Source organism: Solanum tuberosum, unplaced genomic scaffold, assembly GCF_000226075.1.
Source record: "Solanum tuberosum cultivar DM 1-3 516 R44 unplaced genomic scaffold, SolTub_3.0 scf00144, whole genome shotgun sequence".
NCBI lineage: Eukaryota > Viridiplantae > Streptophyta > Magnoliopsida > Solanales > Solanaceae > Solanum > Solanum tuberosum.
The window spans coordinates 836,903-857,368 of record NW_006239074.1 but is presented as its reverse complement, the minus strand read 5'-3'; the positions used below and the strand labels follow the sequence as shown (position 1 = coordinate 857,368).

General features: G+C 30.3%; 2 protein-coding genes across 2 annotated transcripts; one reads left to right on the top strand and one right to left on the bottom strand.

Moving 5' to 3' along the window:
• Positions 1 to 7,691: 7,691 nt before the first annotated feature.
• Positions 7,692 to 11,699, bottom strand: LOC102585505 (probable transcription factor KAN2). Its single transcript, XM_006352845.2, has 4 exons — positions 10,773 to 11,699; positions 10,278 to 10,354; positions 8,324 to 8,366; positions 7,692 to 8,171 (listed from the first exon to the last, which is right to left on the bottom strand). The coding sequence occupies exons 1-4, from the start codon at positions 11,332 to 11,334 to the stop codon at positions 8,077 to 8,079; spliced, it is 777 nt and encodes a 258-aa protein (XP_006352907.1). The 5' UTR covers positions 11,335 to 11,699; the 3' UTR covers positions 7,692 to 8,076.
• A 3,987-nt stretch (positions 11,700 to 15,686) lies between these two features.
• On the top strand, positions 15,687 to 20,190 carry LOC102585169 (probable inactive shikimate kinase like 2, chloroplastic). The gene is made up of 8 exons (XM_006352844.2): positions 15,687 to 15,938; positions 16,944 to 17,131; positions 17,207 to 17,401; positions 17,738 to 17,799; positions 18,119 to 18,185; positions 18,267 to 18,385; positions 19,405 to 19,581; positions 19,745 to 20,190. The coding sequence occupies exons 1-8, from the start codon at positions 15,711 to 15,713 to the stop codon at positions 19,852 to 19,854; spliced, it is 1,146 nt and encodes a 381-aa protein (XP_006352906.1). The 5' UTR covers positions 15,687 to 15,710; the 3' UTR covers positions 19,855 to 20,190.
• Positions 20,191 to 20,466: the final 276 nt, after the last annotated feature.

The following is a 20,466-nucleotide window of genomic DNA, read 5'->3' as shown; positions in this document are numbered from 1 at the left end:
ATCTTGTATCCAATTATTTCGTGTACTAATTTACTTCCCCTATTCCATTTTGAACTATTGCATCAAATATTTTCATGCTCTTTAAAAAGTGTAGTTTAATAATTTATCACTAGGGATTTAGGTGATTTGCCCTTGAATTATCATGTAAATTTTGTGCATACTTCATAATGAAAAATAATTATAATTTAAGGTACATATTTTAAAATGGCAAAAAAAACAAATTAAAAATTAAATCAAAAAAATTGTTAATTCGGGATGGAAGTAGTATACTTATCAATTATATATTTTAGATGTTATATTACTTAGAAAATAATTACCAATATTAGAGACTTAATCAATAATCTTATATAATATAAATAATATTAAAATAACTTTAAATTACATATTTAAAGTGACAATTTTTAAAAAAAAATAAAAATAGAAAGATTATTAATTTGGGTGGAAGTAGTAACTTGTTAATTATATATTTTTAATGTTATATTACATTAGAAAATATTTACAAATGATAAAGATTTAATTAGTAATATAATAGAAATAATATTAAAATAATCAAAAGGTAAAATAGAGAGGTGAATAGTAGTTCTCTAAATTTGGAGAACTATTATTCACCTCTCTATAATTGAAGAATAGAGAGTGAAATAAAGAGTACTTGGAGAACCCATTCTTTATTTTACTCTCCAAATATAGAGAATAGAGAGTAAAATAGAGATGGGTTGGAGATGGTCTTAGTCCCTTACTCTGTGTCTCATAATTTTATAATTCGATGGTTATATAGGTTAAAAGGTAATATTACACAAATTTCGTAGTGTTAAAAGCTAATTACATTTTATTTTTGTTCTTTTCTAAATTACAAAAATCTCTTAATTTGGTGGAATTCGGATACATCCCAAACATCCTGATACATCGCGTCCCGGTTTCAAATATATCGCGTCTCAATTTCGGATACATCACTCAACGTCTTGATATATTGTGCACGTCCCGATACATTGCATAAAGTGATGTATCCGAGAATAGGAGAGAGTATGGATTTTTGTAATATTTTAAATGGTAGAGAATATGATAAAATAAGTTATGTATTTAAGCAATTTTTTCTAGGTATTTGAAATATTAAATTCGATTGAACCCAGCGACCCGCTTATAATATTGTGGATTCACCTATAGTGGTAGACGGGTCAATTGCTGTCAAGTGTCAACCAATGATGCAAAATGAACTTTACTAGTTATAAATACTTTCTCAAGTCCCGATTTATATTACTTAATTTTCTTTTTTATCCGATTAAAAAAAATTGACACTCTATATAATGTAATAGTTTGGGAAGTGCTAAATGGCCAAAAAAATTGGCCAAAAAATTATAATATTTTTTTATTTTAAAATAAACTGATCTTTTTTCCATTTTTTAGTTAAAATGTATTAAAGTTAAAAGGATAAAAATGTTTAAAAAGGTAAAATAACATAGATAAAATATCATTGTGGCCAAATTCTGGTCAAATTTTCTGGCCAAAAAGATTTCTAATACGTTAACTTTAAAAATGCCCATTTACTCTTTAATAAAATGATTTATAGTCACACAAATATCTATTACTTATTTTAAACCACAAATTTCAAAAATCTTCATTTCTTTCTTAAACTTCATGCCAAGTCATACCAACTCATATAAAATGGAACATAGAGAGTATAATTTTTGAGATAATTAGATTAAAGGTGCATGCATCTTCTTCTTCATTTTTGATAGTGGAAGGGAGAATGGGAAAACGATTACGAGGCGCAGGATCAAATTCTCATCAACAAAATAAATATTTAGATATATAGTCAACTAATTGAGTTACTAAAATCCTCATTCCATCTATGCCGTTTTTATGTGTGATTTTTAGAAATTCGTTCCAAAGAATTGATGATCGATAACAAATCTTTAATTTTTTAGTGTGTTTAGTCAAGCTTTTGAAAGGCTAAATATGTTTTTTTGTGAAATGCTTATTTTAAAAATGTGAGGTATATATTTGAGGGTAAAATTTAATTGTTCAATTGGTTAACTATGTAAAATCCTCATCCTTATTTTCCCTTTCCAGGAAATATATAGTAAAAGAATCTTTAACTTCTTCGTATATTTACTTAATTATTAATATTTTGATGAATTTCTTTAATAAAAATCGTGACTTTACTAACTCAACCCTTAGTCATGCCTGGAAAATTGATGGTGCATAAGACAATATATACGTATATTGTCACATGAGTATTAATTCTTTAGATTGAAATGAATGAATTAGAGTGCATGCATTCATGGTTAATTAAGGAGTCAGAACAGAAATAGTGTCAGTTCATTGATAAAAGTGTCAATCATAAAGCAATCCATTGCAAAATCATTGAATTATATTAATTAATTAATATATATATATATATATATTAATTTGGTCCCCTCCCTTCCTTTCTCTAATATCTATGACTGTTATGAAGCAGCAATCAGAGAAACATAAAAGTAATATATATATATGTGTGTGTGTGTGTGTGTGTGGTTACATCAAAATCCCAGTTTTTTGTTTTCAATTCAGACATTTAGATCAGTAGTTGCAGACACAATGTGCCATGGATTATGATTTATGTATGTATGTTGCTTTTTTACTGGGGTTACGATGAAAAATTACACTGTATATTTAAGTTTTTTTTTTTTTATTTAGAAAATGTATATAGCACAAATGTACGTACGTTGAATCTTTTTAGTTTTTTAGTGTGTTTACTTCTTTATATTTCAAAATTCCTTGGTGAAAATTTCGGCTCGACCAATATTATTGACATTTTCTCTCTTGATAAGTCTGTTGACGACCATGGTGTCGATGCAGAGGCGGAGCTAGGTGGGGGTTCATGGGTTCGGACAAACCCACTAGCTTTTTCGTAGACCCTATAATTGTATTAGAAAATTAATTAAATATATGTTTATCAACATGTGAACCCCTAAACAAAATTGATTTAGAACCCCCAAACTTATAACCTTGGCTCTGCCTCTGTTAGTCGATGAGTGTGGATCGGAAAGAAGAACTGATAGATTATTAAGTTATATAAAGCATAGTATAAATTCAAATGATAGGTGCAATTTTAAGTTACTAAAAAGATTACTAGAAATCAACAAACGCTGTGGTGGAATAATTGCATTGTAAGACGTGCTTCTTCATCTTTAATCAAAGATCTGGGGCTAGAGTCACTTTAGGTATGAAGTTGTCTTTGTTATGGAGCGTTTTACCTCTAATGTGGAATCTTCCAACGCAAATTTATTTAGTCAAGCTCCAATATGAGTACCGAATGTCAGATGGGAAACCAAAAAACAATCACTAGTAAATTCTTTTGTGATATATAGGAATACCTTTTTTGGGGTAAAAGTGATAACCTTTTTGGCGTTCACCCGCGAGAATCTCGCCTTGTATTATGCGGTTCTTGTAAGAGGTGCTTGTCACTTAGGTCCCAGAGGTTTGGGGAAGTGACACTTTGATACACACTTTTGGTAAAAGTCAAGAAACACCATCTTTTCATTAGTATTATTTTTCTTTGTTTAAGGTATTTAAGTTGGATATAATGAAAGTATACGTGGGTTATTTTTCATTGTTGCATTCTTTTAAGTTATAAGTAAAAAGATATATATATATATATAATCGAATGAAACAACAGATAGGACTACACGTTTTCTTGTGTTGAAAGGTGAGGGGTACAGACTGCCTATGTGATTACTTCCCACTTGAAATGAGGGGAAAAATAGAAAGGAAATCACTCTTACACACAATTTTCCTTCTACATAAATTTTTCTTTTTTAAATGGGGAAGGCTAGATGGGATTTCAAAGTGGGACATCGAATTTTCAATAATAAAATGAAAATTCAAATAACCAACTAATTGAACTACTAATATTTTCTTATTTTTCTTCCAAACACTTAAAGTGGATGAGATGAAAGTCATGGACTCATGATGATAACAATTATTGATAAAAGGTTAATGGCTGTAATATGTTGTGATTCCATCACCTTCCACTTTTAATATATACCAAAGAACAAGATAAACACTAAGTTTAAAAGTCCTTCTGGTGCTTCACTTAATTAGTTTTAATTTGCTCTAAAAAGTGCCACATTCACCAACCTTTAGTAGGCTATGCCCTTGTCTATGCTCTCAAAGGAATTGCAACTTTAATAATATTGCAACTCATCATCCCACCTTTATTTCTTATATATGTTCAACAACCATTGTCCATTATATTACCATGTGACTATGGGAATATTATATTGTTTGGCCACTTGAGAATTTAGACTTAACTAGAGATGTGACTTCTATAAAATAAACAAAAAATTAGTTAGTCTAAATAGAAGAGTATAATATTTCTTTTATTAATTACAAGATTAGTCCTACTTCTTCACTCTTTGATTTGGAATCACTCAAACTCTTAGTGAAGTGCACATTTTCTTTTATTCTTACTTCATCAAGTAAATACATATTGTTAATTATAAAAATCGTATCTAATACTGAAATTATGCTTCTAATTTTTTGGTTTAATGTGTCATTTTCAAGGATCATATATGTTCATAACACAAGAATGAGTAGTGGAAGGACCAATTTCTAAACGAACTTTCCCCCCGGCCGACCAACCAAAAAGAAAATGTAAAGGAGAAATGCAGAAAGGTGGAGAAATTTTCTATATCTTCCGTATCTGATTTTGACTTGACATAAAGGTTTTTAAAAAAAGACTTTAAATTCTTATAATCTTAAACTAAGGATATGTAGAATGAACCAAAATGACCTTTAATTTTGTGATTATAAACATGTTATGTGAAAAGATAATTAAAAGAGCTGTCAAAAAAAGGAAAGAGATATTTTTTTCGAGACAGACTAGATAAAAAAAAAAGACAAACAAACTGAAACAAATAGCGTAAGTTGATTTGGGTGTTTTGTTAATTTATATATTCTCCATCCCAATTTATATGACACACTTTTTTTATCCGTCCAAAAAAATGATATATTTCTAAATTTAGTAATAGTTTAACCACTCATTTTATACTTAATGAAATCATTCGCAATTATACAAATATTTATAACCTTTTCCATATCATAAATTTTAAAAGATCTTTTTTCTTTAATAACGTGTTTAATCAAATACCATCACATACATTACAACAGATGGAGTACTTAATTATAAAGGAACCTATAGGTGGGAGTTTTATTCTCTTGAGTTTTTAGTTAAATTTTGTTGAAACATTATCATGTGATCTTTCCTTGTGCTACTACTACGTACTCTTTTTTAACTTTTAATTAAGAAGAGAATGTGGAAGTTCCTTTGTCTCCACTATTTTATTGATATATATATATATATATATATGATTTGATTTTACCGAGAAATGGTGCAACTCCTCCAAGAAACTAATGTTTACTTTTCATAATTTATTGTTGTTAATTGTATAATTGTAAATTATTTCTAGAAATACCCTACCTTTAGTAGATATTTTTTCAGATTTATCAAGGCTTGGAGCCTATGTATTGTACCAATGTAATTTGCTTTTATCTCATACTTTAATCCTCTATATTAATTGTCCATTTTCTTTTTTACACGTTCTAAAAAATCAAAGAAAAAAAGGAGGTTAAAACTCAAAAAAAATAGCATACTTTCCCTCTCAGAATATTTACTCATAAATGATTAAACTGCCTTTCCTTTCGAACTAGCTCCCTCAAATTATCTATACTACTTTATGAAAGATAAATAAAATACACATCTTAAAATTCCTTTAGCACTGGTTCCTTTTTATCTTTTCCTAGTATTTACTAATTTATATGATATTTTTTCATTTAAGTTAGTCCAAAAAAATGGTTACATTTATTTTATTTGATAATTATTTAATAGCATTATATTTTTATTAAATTTCACTTAATACTTTATTATGAAGAAAAATCAACTAAAAGTAGATACTAAAATAACTTTAATAAGAGAAAATTGATAAACATAACAAAATAGTTTCTTATTTTTTAAACATTATATTCTATTAAACGATCTCATATAAATTGAAACGATGAAAATTAGCAGGACGCTTATAAGAATTCCATCTATGAATAAACCGGGGTCCTACTATATATACATTTTTCTTCCTTCCAACATACAATTTCCAAGGAAAAGATATCACTTTATTACACAGTAGATACTCCTAGTACTAGTCAAAAAGATAAGAAAAGAAAAGTAGTGCACAAAATCAATTAGATTTCATTGTTTCCTTTACAGGAATAATATAATATTACTCCTGTATATACTCTCAAAAACAAATATTTTATTCTATTGGTCTATTTTAATAAATTAAGAGATCTTTTTTTAAAAAAAACATCATTATTAAGATTAATTTTATAAAATACACCATCTTTAATTAATTTATTTTTAAAGCGTGTGTCAAATCAACAGATCAAGTAATATGAAACAGAAAGAAGTATTTCTCTCTTTTTTTCCCATTGTGAAGGGCTTCGCAATGTGAACTCCAAATTAGGCATCTTTGTGTGTTGTCTCTGTTATACTTGATGAGTTCACTTCTGCTGCTGTTGGGAATATTTTTATTTTTTATTTTTTGGAATAAAACATAAGAAATGTGAGCCATGAAAGGAATAATCAGGACAAATAGACTCAATAAAATATATAATAATCACATAAAGGGAATATTTTTATCAAGCACTTTCATGTATAGTACATTATAAAGCCTGCGCTTACACTTTTTCTTTATGTTTTTTGCATTAACGACTTAAATTAGTATTTATTTAAGTAATTAATCAAGTTAATTCTTAATTATTTGTCCATTTTTGAATTGACACACCTATTAAGAAAACAATTATTGACATAGTGAGTTTACCATTTTACCCCTATAAATTATGAAGTAGATGAATTAAAAACTTAAATTTTTAAGAAGTTTTACTTTTTCAAAGTAATTAACTGAGGATATAATAGATAAAAAATATTTATCCTTTCTTGATTTGTTAAAATGGATAAGTAATTAAGGACAACTAAAAAAGGAAAAGTGGACAAATAATTATGGGAAGAGGGAGTATAAAGTAATTACGACACTAATTTGTAACTGATTCAGAAAATAAAGCACAATTAATTCAATTAAAACAATGCATCTTAGCGTGGTCAATGATGCACATATTTGTTGATTAAGCAATGATAACTTGAGCTACTTCATCTTTTACAAAAGCTTAGATTCCTCCCAATCAAAAAAATTGAAATTTATGAATTTTTATACCGATCTCAAATTAATCTTATAACAATACCTTAATTTATAATCAATCATTTATAGATATTCAGTTAATTTGTTAATGTATATCAATAAAGGTCATTGCCATTGAAGAGAATAACTTTTGTCTATCATGCATGCATGCAAACAAGATAAAAGAAAAGTAAATTTTGAGAAAAAGATAGACATATCTTTTTTGATTTACTTTTTAATTTTATAGCTTTTTTTTATATAACTTTTTCTTACTTTCTCATCATATTCTTTTTGGGTTGATAGAAATAAAAGTTGCACCCAACCTATATGAAGAAGGCACATCAACTACAAAAATATTGGGAAAAAATTAAAATAAGTCATTTAACATGTATAAAATTTTACACTATCAAGTTAACTCTAATAACAAAAATCATAATTGTTCGTGACAAACCTATTATGATAATCAGAAAAATAAAATAAACAGCATTTCAGTCACGTCAAATATTATACTATTAAAATATTATAAAAATTCTTTACACTATCAGATAACTAGTGCCCTCTTTGCTTTTGGCACAAAAACTAATTTCCACATATAGGTCCATCATTTTTTACTAGGGTTTAGCTTTCGCGCTAAGACCCTTTTGGCTATAAAAAAAAAAGTACGAATTCATATTTTTGGGAATAATTTTTTAGAATAGCATATGAAAGTTCACCTTGAAGAGTTGTTCCAAAAACCGTGAAAATCATTATCTTGATGAATATTCCTTTTATCTTGTTGAACTAATAATTCAGACTTTCTTGAATATTCTTCTTTTTCAACTAGAGGCGGATCCAGGATTTAGAGTCTCTGAGTGCCAAGTAAATTCATCTATTATATCAATTTAGACTTCGAATCAAAATATTCATCAACCATCAATTCCTCTGATGTATCTCCAGATGACAAATTATCGAATACCTCAGATTGGCCTAAAATATATTCAGAGAACAAATTAAAAATTAAAATTTGGTTCTTGACATAATAAAAAGTTAATTGCTATACTTAAGGACTCAATGTTTTTCTAGAGAATTAAATAGCTAAGATAATAATTTAATCATATGCGAAGAGGTGAATAATTAACCTGAAGAAGCTGATCTATCAGTTGTCTTCACAGTCCGATACATCTGCAAAGATATATGAGAAAAATTCGTTAATAGCATTATTTGCACCCATATTTATGAAAAATAGCGAGATTTTGCACAATTACAAAATGTGGCAGAATTTTGGTTTCAAAACGTAGTGAAATACATTGTATCCAGGCACATAACAATAGTATTGTATCCACGCTTACACAATATATAACAATAGTACAATATTCACGCATATACAATATATCTATAGCGGAATACATTTGTATTTGACAAATTAAATTATTAGTTCCAAGTTTGCATGGTTTTATGATCAGTGCCTATTTGAAAAAGAGAAACAAGGTCATAGTAATAGAAAATTAAAGTGTTAAAATAATTACACAGTAGCTTGATAGATATCATATCATGTACTTTCTTCGTTTTAATTTATTTGTTTTTTTTATTTGGTTCATAGTTTAAAAAAATAAAAAGACGTTTGAATAATATGATTATGAATTAAAGATATGTCAAATACATCAAAATATCTATTAATTTTACGATTTTAAATATGTCACGTGAAAAGTTAGAAATAAAAAAATTTAAAAAAAAATAGTTATTCTCTTTTAGGGAGTGTGCATAAATAGCATATACTAGTACTTAATGCTATTACAAATGACCAATTACATGAAGTTCTTGAAACAGTTTTCTGTGTTGCTAACAATTCATAAAGATATGGAGATATCATTGAGATATGATCACTGTGTCATGTACTAGTACAACAGTACTTTCTTTCTCTAAAATTACAAAAAAGGAAAAAAAAAAACTACAGTAACTTACTACTGGTATATTTAAATACACCTCCGATTTTGCAACATGAGTGAAATATACTCTTAAATTCTAGTCAAATTTTGGGGTGTTTTTAACACTTCTCTCGGCTTTTAATTAAGAGTCTCATGTTCCTACAAGAGTTTGTAAACTACTTTGCTATGTCCAGATGTGAACCCAAGATTTGAAAACTTTGGGTGGACCAATATTAGCTTAACTCAAATATGAGCTCTAAGATAAATTTAAAATAAAAACAGTGAAATAAAGACTCTAGCTGGATTCAAACTCAGGTCTCGAGGGTAAATCATCTAACTTGTACCAACAACACAATGACAGTCCTATATTTTTTATGGATGCACTATTAATTATATCCTTATTTCTGTTAGTTTTTCAATATAGATATACATATGTATACATATTTTTTTCTAAAGTTAATGAATGGACGTACGCCCTCACCTAGAGAGGTGGATCCGCTTCTAGCTATGTCATATTGCAGATCGAGGTTTTGGAATGGATTAATAAGGAAATAGTGTTAGCTTGTTTTCCTTGTCTACCTGATGTAATTATTGATGAATCATTATATGAAGGAGACTTTTTCTTCTCTCTCTTGTAATTGAACTCACCCTTTTAACTTTTTACAAGTACTATTCCTTTCACACTACACATGAATGGATGTTTGGTTCTCCCAAAGTATATAAAAAGAAAAAAAAGGGCAAAAAAGCTGCATAAAGAAAGCCTGGCAGTGCAAAGGAAAAAGATAGCATTGGAATTTGAAATGTAGAATCAAAACCTTGTTTTTTTCAAAAATCACTAAGCTTCTTGTTGTAGTTAATTAAACACATTGAGATTAAGAAAGACAACTTCAAATGAAGAGGTTCCCTGTCACAAAAATAATTACTAGCGGTAATAAATATACAAATTGACAAAGAGTGTTAAATTTTTTATTAGCATTAGTTGATTGTCATTGGATGTAATATCATTATAGGCTTTAGAGACATTTATAAAAAGTGTCAATTATCTCTAAAAATATACTTGGCGGCAATTAAACTATTATCGTTCACTAATTACTGCTAAAAATTCATTTTAATTTGATGTAGTGGCATAATAAGGAAAAGTAACAAGTAAGATCTATAGAAAAATTACCTGTAAATGGGATTTAACATGTGCTAAGGTGAGATCTTTGACATCCATAAGCTCAAGAACTGATTTTGGTGTTGCTCCTAAATACCCCCCAAAAAAATACAAAAAGCATCATATAGTGATTTAAGTTTATATAATCTACTTACTCCATTATTTTACTTAGTTAACAATGAGTTTTAATTAAGTAAAAAAATATAGCTTTCCTTTTCCTATCATAGTCTGTCTGATAGAAAATCGAGTACTTCTTGATCGTGAATATCTAAACTAGTCTGAATACCATTGGTAAATAATCATCAAGGTACTAAAGAAACAAAACCAACAATTATAGGAACACCAACAACTAGTCAACTACTAAAAAATGAGCTCTCATGTATAGAAACTACCAAAAGTACTAATGAACTTTTATGTCAGTTCTTTGTTGCTCTGATTCGTTTAATTAAAAAAAAAAAGATCAAACCATCATGAAATTCAAAGTGCATAAGGAGAGTAGAAGCCTACTTTCATGGCCACCCAAGAGCTCAACAGCATGAACAAAACGAGCATGGAGAGTACTTGTCCATCGCATCCTTGGAGCCCTAGTGCTCCGTTTAACCGGATATCTTGATAAAAATCTTGATCTAAAAAACCCTCCTTGTTGAAAATTAGGTCTAGTAGAGGCACAAGAACTAATTGTGTTGTTAATATTATTATTGCTAATAATAGAACAAGGAGAAGAAGGTATAGGAAATGTAGTAGTAGTAGTAGTAGTACTAGCAAAGGGCTTTTGATGGTACACCGGAATGCCTCTTATTATCATTTGATTTTGTTGTGAGGTGTTATAATTTTTGAGATTATGTAAATAATTAGGTTTTGTTGGATTATTGGATAAAGAAAGGTCAAAACAAGAAGAAGTGTTACTAGAATTTGTTGATTCCACCACATGAGCTCTTTTCCAAAACCCTAAATCCATATGCACATCATCTTCACTTGTAATTTTCCTCTTCCAAGTTGATGATGAAGGTTTGATGTTTGGTGGGCTGATTTTTAGGGATAAGTCTGGTTGTGCTGGGAATAGTTCCATATATCCTTGTTACTTCTTCTGTTCTGACACCGTTCGAATTTCGAGAGTCCAAAAAAAGGAACTTTAGCACATAGCTAGATTCAATTTTTTTCTTTACCCTTTTTTCTCCTTCTCTTCTTTGTTGCTCTCTAGGTTCTCTTCTTTTTTAGCTAGTTGTTTCTTGAGTTATTTGAAGGTTATTACTAACAACTATGATATATATACTAGAAGATGGATTATTTTTTGAGAAAATTAAAGAGATAGGAGGAGGAAGAGAAAATTGTGGATTTTTCCTTTGGGATTTGAGGTCATTTGTAGGGATTTGAGATTGGGAAATAAGAGAGAGGAGGTAGAAGAAAGGACAAGGTATAAATGAAGTGAGTGGTTGTTTTTTTTTGTTGAGTGGTTTTTTTTTTTTTTTTTTTTGGGGTTTTTTTTTTTTTTTGGGGTTTTTTTTTTTTTTTGAGTGGTTTTTTTTTTTTTTTGGGGGGTTTTTTTTTTTTTTTTTTGGGGTTTTTTTTTTTTTTTGGGGGGTTTTTTTTTTTTTTTGAGTGGTTTTTTTTTTTTTTTTTTGGGGTTTTTTTTTTTTTTTTTGGGGGGTTTTTTTTTTTTTTTTTTTGGGGTTTTTTTTTTTTTTTGAGTGGTTTTTTTTTTTTTTTGGGGGGTTTTTTTTTTTTTTTTTGGGGTTTTTTTTTTTTTTTGAGTGGTTTTTTTTTTTTTTTGGGGGGTTTTTTTTTTTTTTTGAGTGGTTTTTTTTTTTTTTTTTTTTTGGGGGGTTTTTTTTTTTTTTTGGGGGGTTTTTTTTTTTTTTTTTTGTGTGTGAGGTAGCATATCTTAGAAAATGACACTTGAGGGGGCTAGTGTGGAGAGGGGTTGGGTAAGTAGGGTCTCTACTTTTAAGTGGACGAACAAATTCAAAATTTAAATTTTGTGAGTTTTGAATTTTAAGGAAGGATAATTTTTTCTCCATATTTAAATCTTAGAATTAATTACTTATTTTTCAAATCATTTTTTAAAATCTAATACTAAACATCAATTAATATGAATAATATAGTAAAATATTCATGTTAATCATATTTTTTAAAAGATATGTAAAATTTAAAGTGGACAAATAAAAATGAACAAATCAACTAATATAATAAAGAAAAAAAATACTATATACTTATAATTTTTTATGAGACGTGGAACGTGACGAAGTAATACTCCCTCCGTCCTGATTTACGTGTCATATTTTGACTTTGATACATTTATTAAGGAAAACAATAATTGATATAGTGAGTTTACCATTTTATTCTTATTAATTGATAGAGTCTCAAATATATTTACTCACTACATTTTTTGAAGGGCATCAACTCAATGTTAATAAATTGAGAGTATAATAATAAAAAAATGTTCCTTGATTTGTTAAATATGACAAGAAAAAATAGAAATTAAATAAGAAAATATTTGATAATTAGTAAATCGTGCTGGAGAAAGTATTGAAAGGAGGGTGTATATTTCACTATTCTTTTTTGGATTCTCATTTGGTGTCTGGAGTCCATGCTGGAGCCTCGACTAAATTTGAATTGCGCACTGTCAGGCCTATTCAGGGGTAGCACTCCCAACAAGATTTTTTCCATATCCAAAACTTAAATCCGAAACCTCTAATTAAGGTTGAAGCAGTCTCACCACTGCACCATAGCTCACAACCCATGCTGATAGTATATTTCATTTTAAGGGTGGGTGGCACAACCACATAATTTCTAGACCTATACATTCACATGAAATGATTTTGCACAAATTCCCATGTACCAATAATGAAACTTACTAATCACCGAATTATGATGAACTATTTTGAGTTCAAGTTCTAAAATGGTGGAACTATTTTGAGAAGTTGTATGCAAAGTTTTTGAAGTGTGAATTTTTGAGTTTAATTTTGAGGTATTTTTGAGATACGTGGTGTCTAAGGAGAATATTAGGGTGAATTCGTTCAAAGTTGAGGTAGTTAGGGGCTGAACGAGGCCTACTTCAGTTACCGAGATTCGAAGTTTCATAAGATTTTGAGTCCAAATTAAAAAATGGTGAACTATTTTGAGTTTTTTTTTATAATTAAAACTAATCATTATCTTGGAGTTTCAGTTTTCACAATTAAGTATAAATTTATAACCATAAACAATAATGATTTTTCAATTATATGGCTAAAATATAGGTCTTTGTAAATTTTCCTGAGTTATCTACTTTCACTCGATACATAAGTTTAAGAAGCAAAAGAATATATCCAAATTATTAATTTATCTGATTTTCTATATTTAGTTGCAAAATTTCACGATACACACATCACACATGCCTCAAAATAGGAAGATTTGTTTCGACTACAAAGGAAAATTCTCCAAACAAATAATAATATAAAAATAGACCCTACAAAAAAAAATTGAGAAAAAAAGAAGAAGACATGCTCATACAAGACTTGACCATTGATCATATATGCTTGGCAAAAGAAGAATATTAGTATGATTTTCTCTATACCATCACAAAATTATTATTTTTATGAGATTGAAGCTGAGATCTCTGGTTAAGAGTTATTGGATTCCAAAAGAAACTCAAATCTCAAATAAGATTTCAACCCAAACCTCTTATGGTTTTTATGTATTCTTCATGGGTTCAATTTATTATGATTCAATTACTTAAATTCAATCCTATTGAGCATGGTTTGATTCAATTATGTGTTTTCCAATTGATTTCATAACTTGAGAATTGTGCTTTTGAGGTTGAGGGAAGAGAAGTTGTATGCAAAGTTCTCGAAGTGTGAATTTTTGCTTGATTTTGAGGCATTTTTGGGATACGTGGTTTCCAAGGAGGATCGATATTGGGGTGAATTCGTCCAAGGTTGAGGCAGTAAGGGGCTAGACGAGGCCTACTACAGTTACTGAGATTCAAAGTTTCATGGAACTGATAAGCTACTACAGACGTCACTCCACCACAACCCTGGTCACAAAACATGACTAATGAAGTAGTAATTGTCACACTCTCATTATCCAAACAATGTATAGACGTCACTCCACCAAAACCCTGATCACAAAACATGACTAATGAAGTAGTAATTGTCACACTCTCATTATCCAAACAATGTATTTGACATAGGTGTAGGATCCTCCTATTATAAGACTAAACAAATTAGCCAAAAAGTTGGAAACATATTGAATCTTTCTAGAGACTTTTAGCAAGTGAACCTTATAGAAAATCCTCAATATATCTTATGAGAAAAACTCATTGAATTATGCTCCTTTTTATTTTGATAAGACCCCATTAATTAACTTTTAGTTATGAGCAAACTCAATACAATTGACCCTTCAATTTTGTGAAGGGTAAAATCAAATCTTTTACTATGTGGTGTCTATGGCTCATTGGTCACAATTTGTCTTTATTTTCCTCTCAAAAAAATTCTGTTTTTTACTCGCCCATGGTTTTCTCTTATTTTCCCTTTTTTCTCAATTCCATGCTCGTGAAAAAAAAGAAAAAAAGACACTACTAGGATATTTGGGCCTACAATACATGGCAGTCCAATCAAATAGTTATTTCCGTTCGTTTTAATTTATATGACGCAATTTACTTTAATTAAAATGAATCTTACAAATTTATTAATATTATTTATATAATTACTAAATTTTGTCACTGGACGTAAAATGAGTAGTTCAAGTTTTTTTAAAATAAAATAATAATAATAAAAATAGTATCATTCTTTTAGAGACGGAGTATAATACATGTAAGGTACATGAAAATTGTGATAACTTTTGTTCAAAATATAGCTCCAAAAAATACATTTTGCAAGAATTTAAAAATTCAGTATGCAAATCCAATATGTATGATCCATTTATCCATGTAGAAGTCGTTCTAGTTTCCAAGTTCAGGTCGAGTCTCTTATAGGCCTTGGCCCTTGGGTTCATGTAGCTTCGCAAAATCAAGTCCCTCAATTTTTTTTCGCTTTTTATATGTTAACATGTCAACTTTCAATAACTAAGTTATATTGATCGATCTTAGTAGAGGGAAGATCGATATTGAGAAAGCGGAAAGTGGTGTGGAAAAACACCGTTAAAGGAGGATTTTGGAGCTTCATGTGCATCTTGCGTCCAATAAATATTGTAATACACTTGGTGATAGTGATTTAAGTGAATAAATTATATCATTGAAATTATGCAAATTAAATTCGTAAATTACTAGTCTCGCTAACATATAATCGCAATCATATTTATATTTTAAAAAAATAAAAAATAAAGCAAGATTGAATGTTCGAAAGTAGTTTAAATTAATGGGAGCTATATGTATTTTCATCAAACTAAGGGGAGCTATATGTAAATTCTCAAAGAAAGCCTATATTTCTTATCTGCTCCATTTTTCACAGAAGAAACAGAGAAGCAAACATGGCTTCTTCTTCTTCAGTGGCTCTCAGTTTTCTCTACCAAAACCCCATTAAAGCTTCACTCTCAATTCCGAAAACTTTTTCTCCTTACTCAAAACTCACATTCCCATCTATTGCGAGCTTTTATTCTGCAATTCCCCGTTTGGATTACAGCAATTTCAAAAAAATCAATCCATGCCTTCATTGCAGCAATCTTCCTACTGCTTCCACAAATAACACTCAGTATGAGGTAATTTTTGTTTTTCATTAAGTACATGAATACTTTAATCATAGACCCATTTGGCTGCTACGCAAAATTCATCTTCTTTTGGGGAAAACTGTATTTACTTTTTTGCCACTGCCATATGCAACTTATCATTACGTTCAATCAACTAACAGATTGATTTAGTAATTAATTTTCGTATATTTTGATAAATGTTTTAAGTAGTACCAAACACATCTTTAAGTCTAATTGGAGTTATTGTTAACTTTTACGTGCAAATTCGAGCTACCAAAAGATGCATCTTATATGTGAAAATTGCATTGATGCATATTATGTATTGTTTCATAATGTGTGTTTGTGTTTGTGTTGTATTGTATAGTAGTGTGTTGTTTAATGAATACAACGTTTGGATTGATTGTATAGTTCTCCGTCGTTATATAATGTCACACATTTATAATTTGAATGGTAAACCTAAAAAAGTTGTAGGGTACGGTGTAGAGCTATTATGAAAATGAAAATGTAGGGTACATGATAAAATAGAATTATTAGTAAATAATAAATAAAGACAAAATGAGAAGAAAATAAGATATGCGATCACACCAAATCGATCATTACACAAAATGGGTTATTTAGTCGTGTTACCTAACGATATGGATTTAAACAATACAATACAATAGAATTTAAGTAACAATCAAAACAAACATTGTACTTAACTAACAATACAATACAATACAATGGGTAACAACCATCCAAACAAGGTGTAAGTCTACATGGTAACCTGTAAAGCATGAAATTTATCCAACAACATATTTTGTTCTTTGTATTTGGTAGTAAAATCTACCTTCACGAGGTAGGGGTGATGTCTGCGTACACTCTGCCTTAACCCAAACCTCACCTGTGGGATTTTACTATGTATGTTGTTGTTGTATTTGGTAGTAAATTTTTAAAATAGTATCAACTACCTGTGAACTTTGCTATTATTCAGAATGAGTTTGCTTCTCTTTACCGACCAAATTGTGAAACTTATTGCAGTTTTCAGATGGCTCCTCTGAGGTGGAGTTAAGATTAGAACTTGGGCAGGGAGATGTAACTCCTAAGGATATATATGTAGATGCAAATGAGAGCTCATTAGCAATTAGAGTAAAGCAATCTGGAATTGTTCGGACTCTCATGGAAACCAGTACTCTGTATGAGAAAATAAAGCCTGCAGAGACAATATGGTAAATGAAAGCACAATTTTAGTGAATTTGTTATATCCTTGTGCAACGTTTGCTGAAATAAATCGTGTCATGTAGGTACATAGATGAAGATCAATTAGTAATTAGCTTGAAGAAGCAAAACTCCGAGTTGAAATGGCCTGACATTGTGGAGTCTTGGGAGTCCCTAAGTGCTGGAATTACACAACTCCTTAGAGGAACATCAATATACTTAGTTGGGGAATCAACTGAAATCAACCAGAGGATTGCTCGAGAACTGGCTGTTGGACTAGGGTATGTTCCTCACTTTCATGAGTAAATGATAATGCTGCATACAGTGACGGAGCTACAGTATTCTTATATGCCATATATTAGTCCTCTTTCACCGAACCTAGGTGGAAAGAGATGAATGGATCATGATAAATAGCCTGAATGGTGGTTTTCCAACATCATTTTTTTTTCACTTGACAAAAGAGATGGATTAGTTACAATTTTCCTTCTTCCACATTCATGATCGTCCTTTTACATTACATTACTGCAATTTCCTCTTTCCCCTGCACCCTCGGGATTCTTGCTTGCTCCTTTAGTCAAGATCTTCTAAAAAATCTGTTCAACTCTTATGGTGGTTAGGTACACTCCACTTTGTACAAAGGAGCTGCTAGAAGCATATGCCAAGCAATCAATGGAATCGTGTGAGTTACATCCATTTTTCTTTTCACAGAAGAAGATAATTATCGTTAAACAATAAGTTTTACAAGGAAGAACAATAGAAAAAGAAGTGTTTACAAGGAAGATCTGAATTTTCATAACTGCACAATGATAAAGGAGATAACTAAGGCAAGAGATAAAGCAAATATTGGATTTTGAACATTGTGTGAATGATGCTCACTGGAACAATTTATTTACTTTCTCACACATCTAAAGGCATAGTAGCTCTTTGTTTGGCTTCACTTAAAAATTTCTTCTTTCCTTTTTCTTTTCTTTATTCAATTGTTCTCTAACCAATTCCAGGGGTTAATGAGGAGGGGTCTGATGCTGTAGCAGAAGCAGAAAGAGCTATACTAGAGAGTCTGAGTAGGTATTTACTTTGTCTTGCATATCTTACTCATTTCACTTGGTACTGGAAGTAGAATGTATTTATATTTGATTCTTGTTTTAGCCAAGCCCGTGCTGTTATTGCAACCTTGGGAGGGAAGAAAGGCGCTGCTGGAAGAGTAAACCAATGGAGGCATCTTTTTGCTGGATTCACCGTCTGGCTTTCCCTTTCTCAAGCCACAGGTTAGGAAACTAAGCTCTCTCTCCCCTTCATTTGGATATACAGTATGTTTTACTAGCCTATCTATTGTTACATTGCTCTTTTTTTTCCGTCCATGTGTTTCCAATCCCCTTCCTTAGATAGTCGAGCAGTTACAGAATACATAGTTATTACAACTTTTTTCTTTTTTGAGCAAGGAATGGAGAACTCAAGTGTACATCATAAATCAGCTGACAAACTGCTCTTCTTGCATGTGGCATTATAAATTGATATTTGTAGTGAATGCTTCTCTGAATTGACTCCAGGGAAGTGGTAAAATTCCTTAGTTGACAGGCCAATATAGCTATAGGTATGTACATGTGGACCATAAATAATGTGAAAAAGAAAAATCACAAAAACTAATCACCCTCTGGGAATATTAATTTTAGCAGAAAAAGTAGTATATTTTCTTTATTTGATTCTTTTTGAGTCTTTCAATTGCTAGAAACATTTCTCTACTGTTGATACTATATAATTTACAGAGAGAAAGAGATAAGAAATGGACATGAAAATAGGAACTGAGGTAGAAACAAGGTTCTCCTGATTCTAAGTGCTTCTGTGAACCCCTATGTGAATCAAACTTAGTAGACAACTATTGGAAGAATCTTAAAATTGGCATCTTAGAATTTTGCACTTTTGAAGTTAGAATCACTGGCTAACACCTGATCGATCAAGTGCGGATAATTGATCATTAAACTGAGAGCAACTGGAGTAAGCAAGGAGGATGAGAAGGTGGTCATCAAAAGTATAATGGAGCTTCAACTTTCAAGTCCATGTTGAAATTGTAGGAACATGACATCACCTCTCTTGCAACAGGGGGACCAGACTGGGGGAATAGCAAACAGTATCCTTTGAAGGACCCCATACATACAGTACAACCCATTAAGAATACTTTTCTTTGTTGTGCTGAAACAGTTCACAACTACCAAGTGCACCGCCAAATTATAATGGAAGTTGTCATATTTCTTAAGCTTGTCGTTGTCTTTGCTAATATCAATTTCAGATGAAGAATCTGCAAAAGAGGAGGCAAAAAGGAATATGCAAGATAGTGGTCGAGGTTACTCTAACGCGGAAGTGGTAGTCAAGCTCGGAGGTTGGGATCCTAACTATTCAAAAGCAGTAGCTCAGGCTGTGCTTAGTGCCCTTAAGCGCTTGATATTGGCAGATAAAGACCTTCCAGGTACACTAAGTCTCATGATCATGCTTTGTTCTATTCTTAGTTATTCACAAATGAACTTTGAGTTTGTTGTGGATATAAAATGAGCTCATTTCCCTTGACATGAACCAGAAATCTACACAAGCTTGTCATGTGTTCTTTACTGTTATTTTTTTCTGTTCTGAAGGGAAAAAGAGTTTATACATAAGGTTGGGCTGCCGAGGTGATTGGCCAGACATCAAACCCCCAGGCTGGGATCCATCAACGAGCCTTGATGCATCTTCTCCGCGGTCATAGCAGAATCACAGTTTATGCATTTAAATGTAACTATTTCTCTACCCCTTTGGCTCTTGTATCAATGTATCATAATTAGAAAGTTTCTTCTTGAGGATATCAAGTTGGATATTCTCAACCTGCTCTTTCTATATTAAGGGGAAACAAAGACTAAGGTCTTGGCCTGCATGGACAAGACTGATTGATTGTCCAGAAAGTTTCCCATTGAGCCCCAAAGGCCATCCGGTTAGTCAGATTTTTTTATGGAAAATAGTGAATTTGTATGCTGTTAATAATTGTCACAAATGTTGCTTATATTCATTCTTTATTCTAATACAGTAACACCTCATTCTACTGGCATCGTTTGCCTAATAATTTTATGACTGCTATAGTGAGGTGTTCTTACATATGTATAATATTATGAGCACACATTTAAATACAATTTTCCTCTTGGACAATTGAACTTAAAAATCATGTGGATGAGATTAAACTTGATTATCATAAATATGTTTACAGAAAAGTAAAATATAACGCGAAAATCTATTCTAAAGAAATTTAGATTGAAATAGTGAAATATTATTATAATTTATAACGAGGTTTGAAAGTATCTTTGTATGTAGTAGTGTCTTTCTGATA